Here is a 25,737-nt window from a genome sequence, read left to right as displayed (position 1 = left end):
GGTTTCATCGCGAAAACGCAAGGGCATAATGGTTTAATCGAGGGAGAAGACGAAACCATCGAATGGATTAAAGGATTTCCACGGAAAAAACCCTAATCGACCGGACAAAATATTACGAACAGAAACCATACAAAAATTGAGGGAGAAACCCTTTCGGAACGAGTGTATTAGAGGATGAAAGGAAGAAAACAAAAATCGACCGGACATTAGTAAAATGTACAGAAACCCTAGAAGACATGAGGTAGAAGACGAAACGGTTCGTGGTTTCCATGCGGGAAATGACAGAAACAAAGAAAAAGGAAAAATATCGAGGACTTTGATGTTGAGAAGAAGATGAAATCGATTTCAACGAAAAATCGAAAACGGATTGCGCTGAAGGACGAAATGAAATCGGTTTGAGGATGAATCGAATCGAGGAATTTGATGTTGAGAAGAAGATGAAATTGATTTCAACGAAAAATCGAAGACGGATTGCGCTGAAGGACGAAATGAAATCGGTTTGAGAATGAATCGAAGACGGATTGCGCTGAAGGAGGAAACCGGATTCACGAAAACGCGTTATCGGCGTTCGAAGGAGAAATGAAATCGTGTTAAGGAAACCCTAACACTAGGGTTTCCTTAACATTGGGCCCAAACGGGGGTTAGGGTTGGGCTAACCCAACCCCACAGCCCAAACCCTAACCCCAAACAGCCCCTTAGTTTTTTAAGAACAATTTTCACCTTCATATCATTATTTAATAATAATGATTTTCAAAAATCATAAAAAAATAATTTATTTATTTATCAAATACCATATTTATTAGGGAAACTTTCATAAATGTAACAAAACAACAAACTATTTATGGTTCGTGTAACAAAGCCCATAAAGTTAGTCATTTTTTAAATATTCTAGGTTTGTCCTTCCATCTTTATTCTCTTCCTCGCGATCTCTTTCATCGTCTTTCCTCCTGCGGTTTCTTTTATCGTCTTTCTTCTTTTTTTTTTTTTTTCTGCTGTGATGTCTTTCCATTGTCTTTTTTTTGCTGCGATTTCTTTCCATCATATTTCTTCTTTTCCTCTTCTTTTTTTCTGCTGCGATTTTTTTCTATCATCTTTCTTCTTTTCTGATTCTTTTTTACGTCGTTTAATCTTTCCATCGTCTTTTTTCTTTTTCTCTTTTTTTTTACGTCGTTTAAATTTGGGTCGTATACAAAAAATACCAAAATCTAAAAGATCGTGTATAAAGAATCTTGAAAAAAAAATCATTTAGATTGAAGTAGCCAAATGTAAACGGTCGTGTAAAAAAAAGTAAAAGATTGTGTAAAAAAAAAGACCGTGTATAAAGAATCTTGGAAAAAATCATTTAGATTGGTGTAGCCAAATGTAAACGATCATGTAAAAAAAAGTAAACGATTGTATAAAAAAAATAAAAAATCGTGTATAAAAAATCTTGAAAGAAATTATTTAGATTGGAGTAGTCAAATATAAACGATCGTGTAAAAAAAGTAAACGATTGTGTAGAAAAGATGTGTAGGAAAAATAAAAGATCGTGTAAAGAATCTTGAAAAAAAAATCATTTAGATTGAAGTAGTCAAATGTAAACGATTATATACAAAAAAAAATTATCATTTAGAGAAATCTAAATGATCGTGTACCAAAAGAATTAAAAAAATCGTGTACCAAATTTTGACAAAAAAATCATTTGGATTTAGGTTCCAAAATCTAAACAATCAAATCTAAATGATCGTGTAACCAAATTTAAACGTAAACAAATTAAACGATCGTCTAACAAAATTAAACGATAGAATTGAAACGATAAATTGTAGTCATTTAAATGAAGGTGTACCAAACAAAAACCAAATATAAACGATCGCAATATATTACACGCGCGTTATTGACGGCGTGGTTGAGGGGGCATCTTTGGTATTTTATACGGTGGGCCTCTGGGCTTTTTCCGTTTTCGAAATTGTTCTATACAGTGTAAATACTTTGTCGCTTTGTTATACGTTTGAAAAGACCCCTATTTATTATATAAATTGTAACTTCCATAACTATTAATACTTATATATTTGTATCTATTACTGGAATATAATTTAATTTGGATACATTTTATATAGGAAAGTTTTCATAAATATATCAAACTACTAAAACATTTACAGCCCGTGTAACAAAACCCATGAACTTAGCTATTTTTTAAATATTTCAGGTTTGTCCTTCCGTCTTTCTTCTCCTCTTCGCTGCAATTTCTTTTTATCGTCTTTCTTCCTTTCTTCTTCTTTTTTCACTGCAATTTCTTTCCATCGTCCTTCTCCTTTTCCTCTTTTTTTTTTACGTCGTTTAGATTTGGGTAACCAAATCTGATTTCTTTCTATCGTCTTTCTCCTTTTTCTCTTCTTTTTTTTTCTGTTGTGATTTCTTTCCATCGTCTTTCTTCTTTTTCTCTTTTTTTTTTACGTCGTTTAGATTAGGGTAACCAAATCTAAAATATAAAGAATCTTGAAAAAAATCGTTTATATAGATTGGAATAGTCAAATCTAAACGATCATGTAAAAAATATAAACGATTGGGTAGAAAAATCTAAATGATCGTGTACTAAAAGAATTAAAAAAATCATTTAGCCAAATCTAAACGATCATGTACCAAAGAATCTTGAAAAAAATAAATGATTATGTAAACAAATCTAAACAATCGTGTACCAAAAGAATCTTGAAAAAAATCGTCTAGCCAAATCTAAACAATCGTGTACCAAATTTTGAAAAAAAATTGTTCAGATTCGGGTAGCAAAATCTAAACGATCGTGTAACCAAATTAAATGATAGAATTGACAAAATAAATCGTTTTGATTTGGCTATCCAAATCTAAACGACCATATTTTAACGATCGTGTATCAAACAATAGTCAAATCTAAATAGTCGTATACCAAATATATTACGCCCGTTATTGACGGTGTGGTTGATGGAGCATTTTTGGTATTTTTCATTTTGGACCCGTGGGCTTTCTCCGCTTTCGGAATCGTTTTATATAGTGTAAATATTTTGCCTCTTTGTTATATTTTTTAAAAGACCCCTTCTAAATATAGTATAAATTATTAGATAATATGGTAATAATATCTTTAATTATTGTACAAACTAAATATTTTCAATCCATAATCAAAACAAAAGTATTAATTTCACAATTAGCAATTTCGACAACATTCGTTCTTTTCTCTGATTTCTATTTCAAAAAAATTATGTTATTTTTTCTTCCCTTTCAATTTGCTTCAGAATATTCGGTTAGTATTTTTTTCCTTCATTTTCATAGCTTTTTTTTCCTTCCAGGGATGTTCTTAATATATTCCAGGGATGTTCTTCATTTTTCTTTTTAATTACAACACCTTCCAGTAATGTTTATCATACATTCCTTTCATGTTTGGCATATTTTCTTTATTTACAGCATATTTTAGTCATGTTCGTCATATTTTGTTTAATTTTTTATTGTTCAATTCATCTTTCTGTCATGTTCGACATAGATTTTTTATTAAATGTCTCGTCATCGTATATATTGTGGTATACCACTAAATAATACATTTATATTATGTGATTTGTTACATATATATACCACTGCATATATTCAATAATGCATACACATATTTTTTTTTCATGTTCTTAATATTTTGTATAATTAAAGCATGTTCTGGTCATATTATTTTTATTTTTGTTTACTAAAGTTTCCGTGAACAATATACACATTTATATACCACTATTTAATCTACTTCTATTATGTGATTTATCAAATATATACATCTTATTCATACTTATGTTCTGTGATTTATTACATATATACTACTGAATATATTCAATAATACATAAATTGTAGTTGAATTTCATTATATATTATTGCCTACACAGATGATGTTATAAGTATATATATAATAATACGTATTTAGTGACATATAATTCAGTTTTTTTCCTTTATGTTTCGTATCGTTTTCTTTATTTTTTTTCTCGATCTGATTAGTACTTTCTTTGATTTCTTACATCTATACTACTGCATAATACATTTATGTTCTGTGATTTGTTACAAATATACTACTGCATATATTCAATAATATAGAAATTGAAGTTGTCATTCTCCCACCGAATGTAAAACGTTCGGTTGGTCGACCAAAGAAGATTAGAATTCCTTCTAAAATAGAGTTCAAGAAACACGTTAAATGTGGCTGTTGTAGACGTATTGGCCATAACAAAAAAAGATGCAAGTTTTCCTTATTGAATTAGCTTTTCTTTCTTATTATTAGATTTTTAGTATATTGTTTCAGACTTTTATTTGAAATATTCATATTCCAGTTTTTAGTTCAATTATTTTATTTCCACATTTTTCCATAAATTCCCATCAATTGTACTAATCAAAATTCCTCAATTTATTATACTTAATATACTACCCTTCATACATAATCACTATTGTTTCATATATAATTTATTATTTATTACATATAATATGAATATTTGAAATAAAATACATAAACCAATTTAAAAAATTGAAAACACAACCTTTCATTCATAAAATATACAACGTATTATTTCATATATACTATTCATAAACCAATTTAACATATTCTCCCCGTTCAACCATTTTTTCATACAATTCTCTGGATCTTCAATATTTTAATCAAAGTCCCTACATCGCAAACATGTTGAGTTTTCCTCAACATTACATATACGAAAGAACATTAAATATATACTATAATTACATAGAATATATGAAAAACAATGCAAAACAAAAGAAAGAATGGACTGAGAGAGAGATTGGAAAGTGAGAGAGAGATCGGTAGGGAATAATTTTTTAACAAAATCACCAAAAGAAAAATAATTAAGGAGTAATTTTTATTATAATATTACCGTAATAGAATTAATAGCTTACCATATTTACATATGATATATAATAAATCACTTAGCATAATAAAATTAATCACTTACCATACTTCACGTCTATAATGCCATTGCACATTCTTTTTTTTATTATTATTTCATATTTTTAATAGAAATGGGTAATGAGGTAAATTGAGTCATACATTTGTGAAATTTGATAGCCCATTTAGGAATTTTCTGAAATTTCTTAGTGAAAAAGGTCTGTTCACACGAGATTTCAGGAGAAATGTAATTTGTGGAATTGAACTTTGTATATTGATTTCTATAGTGTTGTGGATACAATCTCTAATATTACTCCTTTGGTTCTTTTTCTCAAATACAAATTAAGACTTAGAACTTTTTTATCTTGGATCTTCAGGAAGTTGTGGTTGTAAGTCTATTTGAGTTTCAATCTTCTGGAATTCAAGGAAATTTTAATCTTCCAAATCTTCGATCTTTCAGAAAATGATGATCTCGATGTTGATAAGAACTTGCACGTCTTGAGAGCTTTTAGAAGTTTGAGTTTTCAATTCTTCAGAGCTTCAGTTCTTCCTTCCATCTAAAGATCCCAAAATGAATGGGAAGTTCTCTATTTATATAGAATTTCCATGGCTTTAGGTGGGCTTGGACCCATTTGCTTGTTAAGCTTAGGCTTGGGCCCATCTGCTTCTAGGCTTGGGTCCATTTTCTTGGTAGGCTCGGGCTCAAATCCACTTGTTTTGTGGCTCGGGTCCGCTATTTCTTTGGCTCAATTTTTCATCAGAGGCTTGAAAACTGAGTTGGATATGAGAAACTTAACTATCCAAATCCAATCAAATTATAATCATCACAAATTTGCTGTGATGACGTGCGATATAATTGGCCAAAATTTCTTGTTCAACAAACCTCATTATGTAAAGTGATATACCAATTTAGGCTATTCTAGTTTAAACTTACGAATTTCGACAATAACGCAAACTAGTAGATTTATACGATACTCAATAATTTTAATATTACTTTTATTATAGTAACCAAACGAAGAAAAGAGCCTAAATAAAATATTATGAAATGTCAGATATCAAAGCGTTAACCATGGTTTTTTTTTCTTTTTATTTTTTCTATTTTAAAGAAAAAAAAACTTCATTACAACTGTCGCCATGTGTTCGAGATGACGCGGAGCAGCCGACATCCTCAAAATAGGAGGCACCTCAAATCCTTTTTACGGTATGATTGGACATCGAAATAAAGTAAACAATTTTAAATAAAATATAAAAAAAATGTGTGAGAAAATAGAGTTTAGTTCGAGAGTCATTTGTGTATGAGAATGGTGTTAGTACCCCATAACACCGTTTAGAAAACGGTGGCCAAATTTTAAATCTTGAATTGAAAATATTTTTTAATTTCTTAAAAAAAAATTTATTTTACCCCTCATTACTCCAATATTTGAAGTTATGATCTCATAAAATAAGTGGAGAGCATTTCATCAACTAAACTATAGTGAAGAAAATCTTCTCACCTCTAGATAGTGAGAAATTAGTACAATTTCTCAAAATCCGTCATAAGAATATCCTTCTAATAAAGAGATTTTTTTAAAATATTAATTAAAATCATTTTTTCTTGGGATCAAATCATGAACTCCAAAAAATTTGATCCCTCGCCTCAAGAATTCTAGAAAATCGGACTCCCAGATTTCCTAGATTTCATCGTAGGATTTTATTTAAGAAAAACGATATAAGTTATTAGAAAAGATTGATAAACCTTGTGAAATCATAGATTAAAATTTGAACTCTTGAAAGACATAAAAAATTATAACTTTAAAAGAAAAAAATTATAAATGATTTAAAAAATGTTTTGGGAAAGATTCTAAAACTTGGAGAACTTTAAATTAGAAGGATTTTAAAATATTAAGAATTTTAATTAGAAAGAGTTGAAAATTTTAAATAGGAAACAAATGAGGTTTAATAGAAAAGTTAGATAAAGTAGAAACAAGAGTAAATACGCATCATAATAAATTATACAAACATAAAATAACATATTGAGACTCTAATAAAAACATATTGGAGATCGATCTCGGACTACAACAACAACATATGAAGGTTAAGAGAAGTAGTTTAACAACATATAAATTAATGGCCAAAAATTCTTCGACACCTAACTAAGGTAGGATTAGAAAGTTTAACAACAAATATCAATGTAATTAACTCTAAAGGTTTGGCAATTCTCTCACTTGAATGAAAAGGTGTTTTAGTCATTTTTTATTCCACACACACCTCACATCTATGATTTGTGTAAAAAGTAAATTTTGGAATCAAGTTCATATTAATACGCCAAAAAGTTGAAATTGACATGTCCTAGTCTGTCATGCTAAACAAATGACTCAACAATATAAGCAATAGTAGATACTTTATTATTAATAATACTTTTGGGTACAACTGTAAGTACATTTAATCTAAACAGACCAGCACTCAAATAACCCTTTCCAATATACATCTCATTCTTGGAAAGTACAAATCTATCAGATGCAAAGACCAACTTAACGCCATTTTTACTAAGCAATGAACCAGAAACTAAGTTTTTGCGAATGTCAGGAACATGAAACAAATTCTTGAGAGTGAGTTCCTTGCCAAAGGTCATCTTAAGAATCACTTTTTCTTGTCCCTCAACCTTTGAAGTAGAGGAGTTACCGATAAATAATTGTTCTCCATTAGAGACTGGCACATATGATGTGAACATATTCTTGTTCGCCCAAATATGACGAGTAGCCCCAGTATCTACCCACTATTCTTTGGAATTGTCCACCATGTTGCATTCTGAAATGACTGCACAAAGGTCAATATCTGCAACACCATCCGATACTTCATCAACTTCTATGATATATGAGCATGAGCATGTTTTTTCTGAAAGTTCTTTGGCTTACGACAATCCTTAGATTGATGTCCCATTTTGTTGTAGTTGTAGCACTTGTTATTGAACTTTTTTGTAAATCGCGGTTTTTTATTTAAACCTTCACTAAAAAAACTTCATTTTCTTGTTACTTTTGTTGGGTTTTATGTCCTAAAACTCATAGATTGTAAATATAATCCATTGACCATTATTAATAAAGTGTTATTATTATAATTTCAATAAGTGTTATTGATTAAATTATTAGTTTTGTCTTAATAACCTAAATTCAAAATTTTCAAGTTTCTCTCCATGGGCAACACCAATTACAAGAACTGTATTAAAGTTTGTTGAAGTCATATCTTCAAAACAAGATAATTAAACATATGATTAGAAAAAGATTGGAACAAGTTTATGATTAGAAAAAGATTGGAACAAATTTAAACAAATGAATATACTACTCACATACAAACGAATGCCAAAATATATATATACATAACAATCAAGTCAATATGCTAATGTGATCTTGAAAAAGAATATATATATATATATATATATATGTATATATGTATCTAGATACATGTGTATATATATACCAAACTAAAAGGAGAATTTAAAACAATGTAAAAAAAAATCAAATGAAATACAATAAACAAAATAATATAAAAGCATTTAACAAAGTTGATCCTTAAAAGAAAATAGTAGAGAAGCATACATATAACTTTAGTTGTGTGAAGGATTGGAAAAATAAATATAAGAAATGGAAACAAATTCTTAATATATACCCTTACAAAAAACTAAACAGAAATTAAATTTAAGAAATTGCTATATATTTGATCTTACTATAAAAAACTTAGAAAACTTACGTAAATGTAACAAAATACCAAACTATTTACGACTCGTATAAGAAAACCCATAAAGTTAGCCATTTTTTAAATATTTCAAATTTGCCATTCCATCTTTTCCTTTTGCGATTCGTCTTCCTCCTGTTATTTCTTTGTCTTCCTTCTACGATTTCGTCATTCCTTTTTCCTATTTTTTTTCTGTAATTTCTTTCCATTATCTTTCTTATTTTTCAATTCTTTATTTACGTCGTTTAATCTTTCCATCGTTTTTCTTTTTTTTTTCTTCTTTTTTTTTTCGTTTTTCCATCATCTTTCTACTTTTTCTCTTTCTTTTTTTTTTTCGCTGTGATTTCTTTCCATTATCTTTTTTTTTTTTTTACGTTATGTACAAAAAATAGCAAAAACTAAAAGTATAAAGAATCTTGAAAAGAAATCAATTAGATTGGAATAGCCAAATGTAAACGTAAAAAAGTAAACAATCGTGTAAAAAAATAAAAAATCGTGTATAAAGAATCTTGAAAAAAAATCATTTAGATTGGAGCCAAATTTAAACAATCGTTTAAAAAAAATAAATGATTGTGTAAAAAAGATAAAAGATCGTGTATAAAGAATCTTGTAAAAAAATCATTTTGATTGGATTAGCCAAATGTAAACGATCGTGTAAAAAAATAAATTATCGTGTAAAAAAAGTAAACAATCGTGTAAAGAAATCTAAATGATCGTGTAAAAAAGATAAAAGATCGTGTATAAAGAATCTTGTAAAAAAAATCATTTTGATTGGATTAGCCAAATGTAAACAATCGTGCAAAAAAATAAATGATCGTGTAAAAAAAGTAAATAATCGTGTAAAGAAATCTAAATGATCGTGTACTAAAAGAATTAAAAATTCGTCTACCAAATTTTGAAAAACGATTTTGTAACCAAATTAAATATGATCGTATAACAAAATTAAACGATCGGGTATAAAGAATCTTGAGAAAAATCATTTAGATTGGAGTAGCCAAATATAAACAATCGTGTCAAAAAATAAATCATCGTGTACATAAATCTAAACGATCGTGTACCAAAAGAATTTTAAAAAATCATTTAGCAAAATGTAAACGATCGTGTACCAAAATTTAAGCCAAATCTAAACGATCGTGTAATCAAATTTAAATGTAACCAAATCTAAACGATCGCGTATAAATTGTAGCCATATCTAAACGATCACGTATAAATTTTAGTCATATCTAAACAATCGCATATCAAACAATAACCAAATCTAAACGATCAATAAATATATTACACGTGCGTTGTTTACGGCGTGGTTGATAGAGCATTTTTAGTATTTTACATCATGACCGGTCCCTGAACTTTTTTCGTTTTTGGAATTGTTTTATAGAGTATAAATATTTTGTCGTTTTTTTATATTTTTTAAAAGACTCTACATTCTATACTGCCAAAAATAGTTAATGTGGTACACAATCTCATAAAAACTCAAATTTTGACAAATTTTGAGAAAAACCAAACACGCTAAAAAAATAGTAACGTAGAATTAAATTTGAAGAAAAAAATATGTGTAATTTAGTGTTTCAAAAGAAAAAATACAGACTCTAGGAAATAAATTTTGCTATTTCTGAAGAATCCAAAGCCCGCAAATCAATTTTTAAAATATAAAACAGAACCAATTTGTTTTTTCTTAACAAAAGAAGATGCACTAAATTTGTCTGTAAGAAACTTGTTATCAAAATTATCATCACAATAAACAGAAACTCATATATGTATTATAGATTTGAGCCCAACGAATTCGCGTTGTCTTCTTAATTAAGACAAATTTACTCATCTTAGTGCTTGAGTTTTGAGAGTAATTGTCTTCTAGAACAGAACAAATCAACTTTCTTCTAAGAGTAAAAGTAACACCTCATCTAAAAGATCAGCGAACGAAACTTTGTATATCTACCGAACATCAAGATTGTGAATAATGGAGAGAAATCTTTTTGAAAAAGACAAAGGATTATAAACAATTATCTCTACTTCAACCAAATAGAGAAAGACTTTATTTATAGATTTATTCGTAGCCATTCGAAAAGTCATGTCTTTTTATATAATTTAGTTATCAATATTTTTCACTCATGATGCATCCACTCATGATGCATCCATTCATGAAGAAACACAAACAATAATCATTTATTCCAACAAACACAAATTATTATATAATCTAGACCAAAAAATTCTCTAGTACCACTAACACATACTATAATAATAATTGATCAACACTCCAAACGTCTTTGCAGGTTAAAATAGTGAGATTATAAGACAACTCAAGTACTTTTGGTTTGATCCAAAATCTATCATCATCAAACCCCATAGTTTCTTAGCTTCACTTTTGTAAGTATATATGCAACTGTGAACAATTTGGCTTCTTAACCTAAACACCGCAAACATAGTGTAGGCTCAAGACGTCTCCAACTCCTTCACTTCACACACCATAAACTTTACTTTTGAAAAGGCAAAAAGGGTACGTATTTGTGGCCCCCGAGGGTTGTAAAAAAAAAAATGTCAAAGTCTGGTCACGCGCAAAGACTCAATCTTATTTTTGTACAAAAGAGTCTTCCTTCCTAATCCCCCACCTTTGAATTTTCCATATTTTTTTCTCTTTTATTCAACACTCTTCCTATTTATTGCTTCTTATTTCAACTTAGTTTTATGATGACTTTCAAGATCTTTCCTTTTTGACTCCTACATCTATAATCATTATTATACTCATCATCTAAGTTTCATATCTCCCTTTCTTTTAATTAATTAGGAAGCTCATAATGAACAGAAAAGTAGAACTAGAGAAGAATTCTTCATTTATATGTGGGACCGAGAGAATCCAAGATGTAACCTTAATTTGTATGTATATTCATGTTGATGAATCAATAGATTTCTTTAGTTAAGGTATATTAAGATTTGAGGAAGAAACATAAATAAGAAGATTGCGGACGAGGAAAAAAAAAAGGAAGTCAATGTAAAGCCATATATATGTATATGCTGACCTTAATTATTTCATCTAAGAGATGGCTGCATACCATAAACTTCCATTTTAGATGCTTTGGCATTCAATCCCTTCATCCCACTATTATTATTATTATTTTTAAAAATTAATTAAAACTCCCCTATTTCTCAATCCTAACAAAATAAATAAATAAATAAATAAATAATTATTTTTAAAAAAAATAAATTCGAACCTCGTTTTTGTACTGTGAAGAGATGGAGGACATAAAAATAAGTGTTTTTGCCTTTAGTCTCCTTCCAGGTAACTTTAGAATTTTTAGCACTAAAAACATTGAATTTTTAAAATCAAAATTAACAAAATTGTAAACTATATTTACAAATAGAGAGATTGATGAATGTCTATTCAATATTATTTATTAAAAGTCGATCGAGATTTGTAAGTGATGAATATGAAATTTACTTCTTTCATAAATATTTTGATTCATTTTGTTGTATTTAAAAACGTCTCTTCCAAAAACTTTAACTAAGAATTTTGACTACTCCAAAGGTAGAAAATTAATAATCGTTAGTGCAATAAAGCATTAAACAACAAAACTAACTTTTAATATATAATTTTTATTTATTAGGACTCAAATATCAATTAACAAGTTAAATTATTCTTGAGCTTTAATATATTAAAATGAAAAACAAATTGAAAAAACTGAATATATAATAACAATTTGATATACCAAAAAAGCTAATAATTATTGGTTAGTCTAAAAAGTAAGGTTACATGAGTTTAATTTACGTTTGGTCACCTATTTACAATTTAATAATTTATAAGTTTTATTGATATTCAAATGTTGCAAAATTAGATGAACAAATCGAACATAACCTAGTCGGAATACATTTACGATAACTTGCCGGGAATCTTTTTATTTTTTAATTTTTATTTTGTGACCTATTCAAATCTTCAGGCATATTAGAGAGAGCTGTATTATTTAAGATAACAAGAATTAATGATCCTCTTCCAAAAGTTGAATCTAGAGAAAAGAAAAAGAAAAGGAGAAAATAAAGATGAAAACACTAAAATAAAATTGATAAATTCGTATAGAATATTCGTTTGAATTTCTTAATGACCTTTTTGTAAACCATGTCAAAAATGACTAAAATTGAAATTGATTCGAGAAGTAATTGGTTGACAAATTCTCATGGAATTCCCAACCAATAATCATGTAATAAAATAAATTAGTCAAGATTAAACAAATGGACAAAAATAATGTATGAACCTACACTTACTTATATTATATTAATTTCATCCATTTTGACAATTAATTTCTAACCCTATTTCTTTTTAGTAATATACAATTTCATGTGTGTTTTAGACACATAGAAACGTTTGACTTTTTTTTTTTCTTCTTCTTCTTCTTCTATTTTGTTCGAGAAAATTTACAAATTCATGACATTAAGAATCTTTCTTTTAATTGAGACACTATTTTCCTTCTATTGTTTTAAACTTAAATTCTTTAAATTAAACACATTTTGTATTTATTTCAAAAAGAATGTTTCCTAATTCCTATTGAGTTTTTAAATTGACGATTATCTTTTAAGGTCACTGATCCTATTTTCTAACTTTAATTTAATTAAAAGTGTTTATATTTTGATTATATTTAAATTTAATTCTTGCGGGAAAAATTTATTTGACAGTTCATATATAATTTATTTTTAATTACCATAAGTATTAATAATTGGCGTCATTGATTTGCTTATATATATTAGACTCAACTTTCTTCTTTAAAAATAAAAATTTAAAAAAAAGAAAAAAAACTTTAACTTTAGATAAAGGATTTTGTGTATTGATAAATTAATAATTAACAGTTTTTTTTTTTTTCCTTTTTCGAAAAGGTGTAATAATTAACCAAAGAAAATAAAGATTAATTAGAAAAGTCAAAGCCCAATGGGCTACAAAATTGAACATTTTATTCTAATAATTATGATTAAATACAGGTTTAATTATTATTGTTATTATTCCTTTGCCACAATATGGTAATTAAGAACCACAAACTTCGTGCATTTGTATGACCTACACCCACTACTCTACCAATTCATTCAGCTTTTATTATAAGTTTTGTAATAAATTAAATATCTATAACTAAATTTTAAACTTTCCAAATATTTAATAGACCGATCAAATTTTAATTTCGTAACCAATATATATAACATCTTAGACCCAAAATTAATTCAACTATTAATCTTATTTACATAAATTATTAAAAAAAATTGTTGAATAGGTAGAAATATTTGACAGTTCAAAAACTGGAAAAAAAATCACTTCATTAAACATTTAAAATTTATTATATACAAAATTGAAACTCGTGAAATATGTTAAGAAATTAAAAGGATTAAATTTAAAAGTTTAACAGTAAACTTGTAAATGGAATGGAAATTTTAGAAATACCAAATTACTAAATATAGCTTAAATTGACGTACAAGATTCAATTCCTCCACCCAAATACCATTTGAAAAATACATGAATTAGTCACAAATTCACAACAATATTTGAAACAAAATTCACCATATTTACTTTATTTTACTATTCTCTAATATTTTAAATAATTATCGAAAATATTTTTAATCAAAAATAAATGAATAGTAAAATTTTGTTATATTTTCAAACAAGCTTGCTTATGTTATTGCTATATTTAAAAACTAACCCTTAACATTTTCTGTGAATAATTTGCTTTTATTTATTTATTTTTTCTTTTGTAAATCAGATCAAATATAAGGAGTTAGGTGTCAATATCAATAGAAAATATAAATTTTCTTACTTTATAAAAACAAAAAGAAAAAAGATATTATTCCATGGACAATTTGTGTTTTCTTTAAGAAATTAGTAGAAGAAAAGTCACAAAATCATACAAATTTGTTTGAATCCAAACATACAAAATCTTCTTCTTCTTTCAAATAATAATAATAATAATAATACAAAACTTCTTAAGTACGTTAAATTAAAATTGTATAAATATAGCAAGATCATCAATCAACAATAATTAACCTAAACCCCAAAATTAACCGTGACCAATACTTCTACATACTTTCCCAAAATAATAAATAAATAAAAACTAATAGCAGCTTGTCACATATTATAAATTATTGTTCATACAGCAACTTAACATAACATCGATCAAATTTTCTATTTCATCCATATTTTTTTAGAGCATGCTTTGGCTAAAACATGCCTTATTGACAAATTAAATGAACTTATTGAAAATATCAAGGGGATTAAAAAGAATCAGATGGTCTGGAGAATATAATCCAGTCAACCTAATGAGTTGTTAACGAGTTCATCTAGCTAATATAACCTTGTAAATCAGTCGAACCCTATCATCAATTTTTTTAAAAAAATTATTTTTAAATATACATATATTTATAGATAGTTGGTTTAAATAACAAAATCGTCGAAGATATTTCAAAATATAGAAAAATGTTATAGTTTATCGATATAATGCACATAGACATAGGTGTTTTACTATATTTGTAAATATTTTTGTGTTGTATTTGACCACAATCTATAATTTTATTTTAATTTCATGATTTTTTTGGTTTTTTTATTCGCGTAACAACTTCTAGGAATAATTCTTTTACCACTCTAAAAGGACAAATTTCATAATACAATTTGAAATAACATATTAACTTTTTATTTTTTTAAAAAAATAATTTTTAAATATTTGATCCTAAAAAATTAAATTGAATTGAGTTGAGTTTGAATAAAGAAAAAAAAATAAAAACGAAAAAACGGTTGAAACAATTTATAAATATTGAATGTTTTAAATTTATTGCAAAATTAAAAAAAAAAAAAAACTAAATTTATAATGTTAAATAATAAAATTTTAGTGCAATTTACAACATTGGAAAAAGAAGGCTTTAATAAAAGGATGTAAGTTGTTTAAAAATTAAAACCCAATTCAACACCATAACTATAAGTATAAGGTGAAATGAAACCTTGTGAAAGATGATGAGTAAAATAAAGAGATATGGGATAAGTAATAATATAGATAAGTAAAAGGTTTGAAAACAAATACCAGGTCAGCCCAAATAGGAAATAATATCCGACGTGGAAAAGACATAATAATGATAAATACCGTACTCAAGACTTGGGTTGGACGCTTTCAACACTGAAACAATAATAGGCTTCTTTTTTTTTTTCTTTTCTTTTATAAAGACAAGTTCAAACTTTTAAACCACCAAGAAACCCTTCACCCACAAATATATATACACTTATACATATATATATATATTATATTATATACTAAACCTTCTCATAATCTTCTCTCTACTTATACCTTTCAATCCCCATGTCTCTTTTCTCTTTCTTCAACAACTAATAATAATAAAACTTTTTTTTTAAAAAAAATGCCTGAAAAAAAAGAGCTTCAACTCCAAGGCCCCCGCCCCTCCGCCCTCAAAATCACCAAAGATTCTCACAAGATCAAAAAGCCGCCGCTCCCCCCACCGCAACCACACCGCCCCGTCATCATCTACACGGTCTCCCCCAAGATCATCCACACCGATCCTACCCAGTTCAAGGACTTGGTCCAACGTCTCACCGGCCATCATCAACCGCCCTCCTCCTCATCAAACCATGCCCTTGTTCATGACCACCCACCTCCAGATCCTATCTCCATACCCATTACAGATGCTATAGACGATCAAGCTGGTGGTGTGGACAGGATTATTGCTCATGGGATATTATCGCCTACCCCGGGGTTGCTACCCCCGATTTCCCCCACTATTTTCAGTACTCCCCCACCACAGGCCGCCGCCGCCGCCACCGGGGATCTCACCTCTCTTACACAATTTTTCCATGACCTTAGCCCTATACCTGCCAATCATTTTTCTCCATCTTTAGATTTCTTCCAACAAAACTTCCCTGATTTCCATTAACTCTCTCTCTCTCTCTCTCTCTCTTAATTTTGTCAACCATTTCATTATCATTACAATTATTATTTTTTTGGGAGCTGACATTATTAGATCAAAAGAAAAATTTACCCATATGTTGGATTCTTCAATCTACAACTTGGAAATGGATCCTTCTTTATTGCTTCATATGATCTTGATCATCTCTCCTTGGGCTGGCCTGTGTAAGTCCTTTTTTATTTTTTCTTCCTCCTTTTCATACTTTGGTGGGTAGCTACTTTGAGATGAGGAATTTATACTTTAGTATCTTCATTTTGTTTTTTTGGGTAACCAATTTTAAATTTTGTCACATTATTAATGAAATTTCTCTTCATTAAAAATTTCAAGTTATTCTATACAGTCTCTAATAATAATGTCTTGACAATTTGATGTGTTTTGAGAGAGGGAGAGAGAGAGAGACAATATATTTGACTTTTAGTTATTCTCTTTCTGATCTATTTCCATTTTATGTTTGAGACATTATACCAACCTATAATATTCAACATTAATGTTTGTAATAAAGGGCCTTTTTTTTTAAACAATTAGGAGAGAAAAAATTAAAAGTTAAAGATAAATATTGATCTATATATGAACCAATTGGTTTTTGTTTCTATGAATTGAGATGAGTTGTAAGAATTATTATTGAAGATTATCTACACTTTTGGCCTTTGAAAATTAAATTTATTTTATTTGGAAAGCATTCCTGCCACTTGTAGTTTTTTAAAGGATAAAAAATATATATCAACTCTTGTTTATAATCCCAATCTTAAAAAAGGGTTTATATTCTTTGCATTTACATTTCACCTTTATGAAACAAAAACTTTTCTTTATCTTTTTTCTTTTTTTTTTTTTTTTTTTTTTTTTTGGCAAATAGCCCATAAAAGTTAAGATTTCTTTTTATTTTATTTATAAATAATTTATGTTTATCAATTATTATATATTATTGTCATTGATTTGGTTTATCTCTCTCTATATATAACAAGACTCAACTTTAGGTTTATACGTAATAATTAATATGTAAGGTCCGATAATATAACTTTTCAAAATAATGATTAAATTTAAGAGTCAATTTAAATCTTGAATGATCAAAGTATTAAGAGCCGTCATTTTAAAATTCTTAAAAACAAGAAATTAGTTGAACCTGCACACATAACATGTGCCAAATTCAAAACAACTACATTGAAATTGAAATGTACACTATTTTTTTCATTTTTATTATTTTTATATTAAAAGGATAAAATCGCTATTTTAACTTTCAAATAGAATATGTAATATTATATATTCTTTTATCCTTATTGGGTAATTATAGTATGTAACAATTTTTAAAATAATTATTAAGTATGTAGCAACATTTTAAAAAAATTGTAAATATAGTAAAATCTATTGGTGAACACTTCTATCATTGATAGACTCTTATGGTTTATCAGTGATAGACCAACATTTGCTACATGGTCTATCAATGGTCTATCAGTGGCAGACTCCTATCATTGATAGATTTTAACAGATTTTGCTATATTTGTAATTTTTTTAAAATGTTACTATATACTTAATTATTTTAAATATAATTGCTACATTTGCAACTATCCATATCTATTAGGGCTGGTTTAATTCTCCCACTTCATGCTTTAATTCGTCGTTGCTTTTTTAAAAATTATATATTAACATTTTTGCATTTATTTTGCTTTATTGTCAATTTTCATTTTTTCCTCTTTTAATCAAGAATAATATCCATATATTCTAACCATAACATGAAATGAGTTACATGTCAATATCAAACTCTTTTATAGTCTTATTATTGTTATTCAAATTTGAAAGAAATATCAAGAATTGACTGTTACTCTCTTTTTTCTTTAAAATAAATACTAAAAGTTTTGTTGGAGAATTTGCAAACAAAATTTTACAACTTCTTGATGAAACTATGAATCATGATTATAGTAGTAGTCCTAACTCACTTCTACTCTCAACTTTTTGAACATTATTAACAACTAAAATTTGAATTCTACTTTCTCTGCAACCTCACTGTGAGAAGAGAGTTCAAATAAAAAATTAAATGAATAGCCATTTTAAAAAAATAAATTTAATAAAATGCGAAAGTAAGCTTTGTTCGACAATAATTGACATAATTTTTATTTTAGGAGTGAAATCCCTAGCTCAACAATTGCTATATTAGAAAAACCATTGAAGATTAACTTTTCGATAGAAATTGATATCATTTTGAATAAAAGAAATTCTAGGTTAAAAACTCCTATCTATTTTGCAATATTGTACATAACTAATATTTTGTATGTTTTAATTAAATTTTTACCCTTACTAAGTATCAAAAGAATAATTAAATATAAATTTTAAAAGACAAATTTTGATGAATTTTGCAAATCATAAGTATATACCAAAGTGTTAATATATGTGTGATTCAGTTATGAACAAATAGCAAGCAAGATGAAGTGAAAATGAGTTTTTTTTTTTTATATAATTTATCCTAACATTATAAAACCAATAGGGGTGTGGGAGAATCCTATGTGCTATTCTTCTGTTAAAGTATCATGGTAATATAGAGTAAGAATATTTTCAATACGTCCAATTTCAGTTATATTAATTTTAATAAAACTTAAATTAAACTTTTTTATTAGAAAATTTTTCATAAATGTAATAAAACACCGGCTGATGTAATAAATTACATAAAATTAGTAATTTTTTAAATATTCCATATTTGTCTTTTCTCTCTAATTTCATCTTCTTTTTCGTTGGGATTCTTTCTCTTTTCCTTTTTCTAAATCGTTTAAATTTGGTAATCAAATCTGTACAAAACGTTCGATTTCAGTTATATTAATTTTAATAAATTTTAAATTAAAATTTTTATTAGGAGAATTTTCGTAAATATAATAAAACACCAAACTATTTACGGTCGGATAATAAAACATCCATTTTTTAAATATTAATAGATTTGTCTTTCTTCGCTGCGAGATTGGAATAGCCAAATGTAAACTTGTAAAAAAGTAAAGGACGGTGAAAAAAAAAATAGCTAAAGAATTTAAAAAAAAAAATAGTTTAACCAAATCTAAAGTATCAAATTTTGAATCAAATCTAAATGATGGTGTAACCAAATTTAAATCTAACCAAATTAAATATTGTGTAATAAAATTAAACAATAGAATTAAAAAAATAAATTGTAGCCAAATCTAAATCAACAAATGTAAACCATCGTCTAACAAACAATAGAAAAATCTAAACCAGCATATAGCACGTAGTCCTTTTTCGTTTTTGAAATTATTTTATAGCATATAAATATTTTGACGCTTTCTTATATATTTTAAAAGATCCCTTTATTATTTATCAATCTTTTAACTATAAATTAATTTAGAAAACATAGTCATAAAAGGTCAGTATTTAGAGCCAATTCAAGTACTTGACTAAAACCTAAAAGAATATGTGACTTTCAATTGACAATATATGTTATGTTATGCAATGAGAAGTAGTAGTGGAGTAGTACTACTTAGGTTGAAAAAAGCATTGCGAGAGTTTGATATGTAAAGAATTGAGAATTAAGGGGGTAAAGCATTAATAATTAGAATGAGTTCTTCGAAATTCCCTCCAAGTGAGGGAACAAAACATCTGCTCCAAATCTCCAACAATTCTCGAAATATCAAGAAGCCGCCACTCCCGACGAAGAGGGCGCCGCCGGTAGTAAAGTACGAGTTGGAGCCGAGGATCATTAATGTACAAACCCCCACAGACTTCAAATACATTGTCCAACTCCTAACCGGCGACCCCAACCGTCCCCCGCCTGTATACCCCTGTAATTGTGACCACCACGACAATTATAATAATCCTCAACAGCCGGACGACCACCCACAGGGAATTCTGTCCCCGGCTCCCACCTCTCTTCGCCCGCTCGTTTCTCCCGGTGATTTTACTCCGTTGCCGTCGTCGTTTGATCAAGATTTCAACAGTTTTGATTTGCTCCAAGAATTGGAAGTAGAACCACCCACTTTATCTTTATCCCCTCCTGTTATTAATATTTCTCCATCGCCTTCCCCTCCTCCGTCGCCTTTGCCAGTACCGCAACCCATTTTCAGAGTTTCTCCGTCGATGTATACGGAAATTCCGCCGAGTTTCTACACCCAACAGCCTCCTATGTTCTTCCCACCCAATCATTTTCCACCGTAACAACAGTAATTAATTCCATTTCTTTCTACTCAAATTCTTTATTCTTTTTATCTCCTTCATCTTTTTCTGTTAATATGTGAAATTTTGGACATAGAGTAGTTAGTCAATATTCTTTTTAATAAATCTACAGCAACTTCAGTACGACTTTCAATACTTAATTTTTTTCACCATTTTCTTCCTACTTCATGCTTTGAGAATATTATAAATTCTTTTTCTTTAGTAATTATTATTCCCCATGGATTCCTGGCTACATTCTTTACTACACAACTTTCTCCAATCACTTTGAAAAAAAAAAATCTCAGCAATTAAGTCTTTTTTTATATATATAATAATAATTAAAAAAAATAAAATATCAACTCATAACCCTAAAGTACTTGAAAACAAATATAATAGCTTGATGAATTTTTATAGTTGCATTAATTTTTTATAGATCTTTATTTTCTTAAAAAAAAAAAAAAACAAATTATAAACCATGGCTTCTGAATTCCTTAATTATTTTGTTTATCTACATTTTATCAATATTTCCAAGAACAATGAAGCCAAATAATGAAAATTAAAAAATAAAATTAATTGAACTAAAAGTTAGAGAAATTGACTTAGTTTTTTTTTTTTTTAAAAAAAAAAGATTATTAAGTAAACTAGATCTTATATACAGATTATTAGCTACAAAAATAGATCTTAATAATTGAAGATGGTATTAAGTATTAGGATGAGTGGTTACATATAATTCCCCTAACTAGATATGTATTTGCGGACTAACCTTAATTTATTAAAAAAGAAATAAATTCCAAAAATCATTAGTCTTCAAGTAGGATTTTAATGGAGGTTTTACCAAATGTTATTAAACGCCCATGTTTTATTGTAGAGGATGGGTTTGTAAAAAGTTTATATATGAAAATGATACTGAAGATAATTTGCACTTGAAAATTGCACCCATAAGACCATATATATTCCACATTTTTAATATTTCTTTATTATGGTGCAAAGTCTTAAAATGTTAAAGTATAATGATACAATAAATGCAGTAGAATAAATCAATCAGGAGTTGCCTTTTTTTTTTTTCAACGAATAGATACATGGGTTAGTAGGTGTACTCGGACATCTTTGCTAGATAGATACCCCCTTAGCATCCTCATCATCCCCGTTTCATTGATATAGGAAAGAATCGATACATGAAGCAAGGAGAAAACAAAAAAAAGGGCTAGAGAACAACCCAGAACACACCCGAAAAAGCATCAAATGAAAGCTTCTAATATTTAGAGCAATGGAACTAGCACAGTACTCTAGAGAGCAATGATATCTTCCCAAATTTCCATCCCCATTCTTTCCTTACTATTGAATACTCTATTATTCCTTTCAGCCATATAGTCCATAGAGAAACAACACCGTGTTGAAAAGGATGGCACCTTTCCTATTATCCAGATTAAGGCTATTGATATGTTTGCGTAGGGAAGTTGTGGAAATGAAATTATTTTGCCACTTTAGCAAAAGATCAATCTTAGCAACAGAACAGTTAGTAAAGATATGGTCAAAGTCTTCCGAATGTTTTTTGCATAGGACACGCCAATTTAGGTTGAGCAATTTTGGAAGCCTTTTTTGAATCTTATCCACCGTATTAATACATTCGTGAAGGAGGGATGGGGAAAATTTTACATTTTTTGGAATGCAAGATTTCCCTATATTCTTGAATATCGAAGGGTTGATGTTGCTTTCATCTCTAGAGTCAAACACATGAATGGCAATTTTTACAAAAGCAACACTGAAATGCCATTTGAACAAAGCTTCCAAATTGGAATATCGGGACCCCTATCACTGTTAGGAATGCAAAGGAAAGGTGAAATTTCAGCTCATTGTTGAATATCTAGACTTGCTACCATTTTTCTTAGTAGTTGAGGCATATAATTTTAGTTAAGGCATATAACATGACAAAAAGATGTTTTCTTCCCATCATTGATTTTCCATTTTGTTTGTTCTAGAAACCAACTGATGCCTTTTGTAATGGAAATCCAAGGAGCTTTGTTGCTACTGTATTTACTTTTTGTAGGAATGCCCCCAATACTTTCAAGGTCATATTTATCCCAAATGAGTCTTTTCCAGAGAGGTTTTTGTTCCAGATAGAATCTCCAAAGCCATTTTGTAAGTAGGAAAAAATTGTGTCCTTGATCCTAGTGATTCCCAGCCCACTTTTATCAATAGGGGTAGTGACTTTTGACCTTCTGAGTAGATGGATGACTCTGTTTTCATAATTGTTTCTCCAAAGAAAATTTCTCCACATCTGCTCTATTTTTTTTTATAAATACTATCTAGAGCTTTAAAATTCGAGAGCTTGTAGGTGGGTAGACAAGCAAGGGAAGCTTTTATAAGGGTGGTTTTTCCTCCCTTTGATATATGTGTGTACTTCCAACTACTGAGCATTTTATGAACTTTTTCAATAGTGTCCTCCCAAAAGTATAGAGATGTGGGCTTACCTCCTAAGGGTACTCCGAGGTAAGGAAAAGGAAAGAATTGTTTGTTTATACCCCATCTATTAGCAACAATCTTAGCTCTACTTGAATCGACATTAACCGGAGTAATGGAAGACTGATCTATTTATATTAACGACAAAAAGAAGGTGGGTTAAATTCATGCCATCATTTAGAAACAAACCTATGATTTTTGTCGGTTCTTTCAAGGTGTAGAAGAATTCTGCTGATATAATCCATGGCAATTACAAATACGAGTGGAGAAATTGGGTCTCCTTGCCTTATACCTCTATTTGGTTTAATCCTCCCTCTCGGCTTTCCATTTATAATGATAGAGTATTGGACGGAGGAGATACAAGAGTATATTAATTTTTTCCATCTTAGGGGATACTTCTTCTTCATCAACATATAATCAATAAAGTCCCATCTAATTCTGTCGAAAGTCTTCTCAATGTCAAGTTTGTAACAAAACCCTTGGTCTTTTCCATTCTCCAGAAATCAACACCCTCATTTGCAACTAATATAGCATTAATTTGCCTTCCTTTCACAAAAGCCATTTGGTTTTCAGAGGTAGTGCTTGAAAGGGTGGCCTTAAGTCTCTTGGCAATTGTCTTTGCAATACAAGAATTTTGAGCTCTGCCGACATTTTTTCCTTGTGACGGAGAAAAAAATGTGGGCCTTTATATGATGTGCCGACGTAATTTTTCTTACGTGGGCACATCTTCATTTTTGCCGACGAAAATATGTACGTGCGTAAAAGGTTGTGTATTGCGTGGGCACATCATCGTTTTTGCCGACAAAAATATATATGTGGACAAAAAAGTTGTATGGTTTAAAGAATAACTTTTAAGTTAGATTTTTGTCGGCGTTTATTTTAGTTTATGGCCAACTATCGTGTGTGAGCAGAAATTTTAGATATTTGCCGACGTAATTTACGTGGCGAAAAACCTACTTTTTTATACATATTCATAGCGACACAAAATTGATACTTTTGACGACGTAAATAATGTGGGTATATGATTTTTTTTTTTAAATAATTTTAATTTGGATTTTCTCTCCTTTTCCTCGCATTTCTCCTTTCTCCTCATAAACCTTTCTCCTCTCTCCTTCTCTTTTCGACAAAAGACCAGCCGGCAGCTTTCTCCTTTCTCCTCACACCGTTCACTTTTCGTCTGGCACCGATCGTCGGTGAGTGTCCCCCACCTAGGTAAGATTTTGGTTTTCGTCCACCTTCGCCGCCGTCCCATTTTATTTTGTGAAAAACCTCCCCTCTTCCCCCTTTTCTTTCCCCGAAACTCCCTCTCACCCTGTTTTTTTTTTTTTTTGAAAAACCCATCCCTTCCCTAATTTTCGATGACCGTCCCTCTCCCCCTCTTCATTTCCGACAATCGGCTTTCCCCCTGATTTTTTACAACCGCCCCCCTCCCCACCCCCTTCATTTATGTTCCCCCCCCCCCCAATTTGGTTTATGTTCACCGCCCCCCATTTGAGTTCTGTTCATCCCCCTCCAATTATTATTTATTTTTCACTCCATAATTTTCCCTTTTCTTCTTATAGAGAAAAACGTCGGACGTTGTCGTTGTTGAACAGGTTGCCGAACGTGTCCCCGACCATCGCCCTCGATTTCCTTCTTGCAATAATAGCTTCCTTGCTTGCCGAAAAGACCCCTCGTTGCTATAAGTTGACCCAACCATTAGTAATTTGACTGAATGTTAAGAATTTCTATGGATATAACTAATGTTACACTTAAAATTATGTTATAATATATACTATAATATATTGAATATTAATTATATATATTAGGGATTTAAAGTGTTACATAGACACTTTTTAACTTGTTTTTTGAGTTATATTGATAATTTTACAGTTTTAAGGTTGACATTGATGTTATGTGCAAAATACCTTTCGACTACGATGCCCAATCATGCATATATTTCATACTTATTTATATGTTTTAGTTGTAATAGGTTGTGGTGTTTTGTAGTTGGTTTTTAGTTTGAAAGTTATGCTTTAGTAGTTTTTACTTGTTTCGAGAGTTAAAGTGCTATTTAGATCATTTTTTGGGATTTTAGGGTAGGTTTTGAGTTAGGAAAGTACACTTGGACATTTGTAAGTTTTTTTTTTAGATTAACATTTATAAGGCGATTTTTGTATGGTTTTTAGTTTCAATGTCCTACTTGAGTAGTTTTCACTTAATTTGAAGACTAACATGCTTGATTTAGGCACTTTTAACTTGTTTTTTAGTTTGAAAGTCATACTTAGGCATTTTGAAAGGATTTTTTAGACTCAAGACACTTTTAAGTTGATTTTTAGTTTGAAAGTCGCACTTAGTCATTGTTAACTTGTGTTCATAGTTAAAGTGTCAACATATCAGATCATGCATATAAAGGTTTTATGTTTAAGACACTTAGTAGTTGGATTTTTGTTGGTTTTTAGTTTGAAAGTTAAACTTGAGTAGTTTTAACTTGTTTTGAGAGTTAAAGTGCCACTTATACCATTTTTTTTGTACATTTTGGGGAGTTAGAAAAGTACACTTTAACTAAAAAAAACAACTTAAAAAGTGTTTAAGTGGCACTTAAACACATTTTAACTTTTTAGATCGGTTTCCCACTTTAGTTAATACGTTGTCAT

At 29.0% G+C, this 25,737-nt stretch overlaps 1 protein-coding gene and 1 long non-coding RNA gene across 2 annotated transcripts; both read left to right on the top strand.

The window, feature by feature from the left end:
* Positions 1-15,937: 15,937 nt before the first annotated feature.
* LOC103485735 (protein MKS1-like) lies at positions 15,938-16,468 on the top strand. Its single transcript, XM_008443430.3, has one exon. It carries the CDS (start codon positions 15,938-15,940, stop codon positions 16,466-16,468), a length of 531 nt encoding a protein of 176 aa, XP_008441652.3.
* A 7,673-nt stretch (positions 16,469-24,141) lies between these two features.
* On the top strand, positions 24,142-25,005 carry LOC127148358 (uncharacterized). Its single transcript, XR_007819249.1, has 2 exons — positions 24,142-24,313; positions 24,664-25,005. It is a non-coding gene; the product is annotated as an uncharacterized LOC127148358 (long non-coding RNA).
* The last annotated feature ends 732 nt before the right edge of the window (positions 25,006-25,737 follow it).

Source organism: Cucumis melo, chromosome 3 (genome assembly GCF_025177605.1).
Source record: "Cucumis melo cultivar AY chromosome 3, USDA_Cmelo_AY_1.0, whole genome shotgun sequence".
Classification (NCBI taxonomy): domain Eukaryota; kingdom Viridiplantae; phylum Streptophyta; class Magnoliopsida; order Cucurbitales; family Cucurbitaceae; genus Cucumis; species Cucumis melo.
This window is presented reverse-complemented; position numbering and strand designations above follow the sequence as displayed.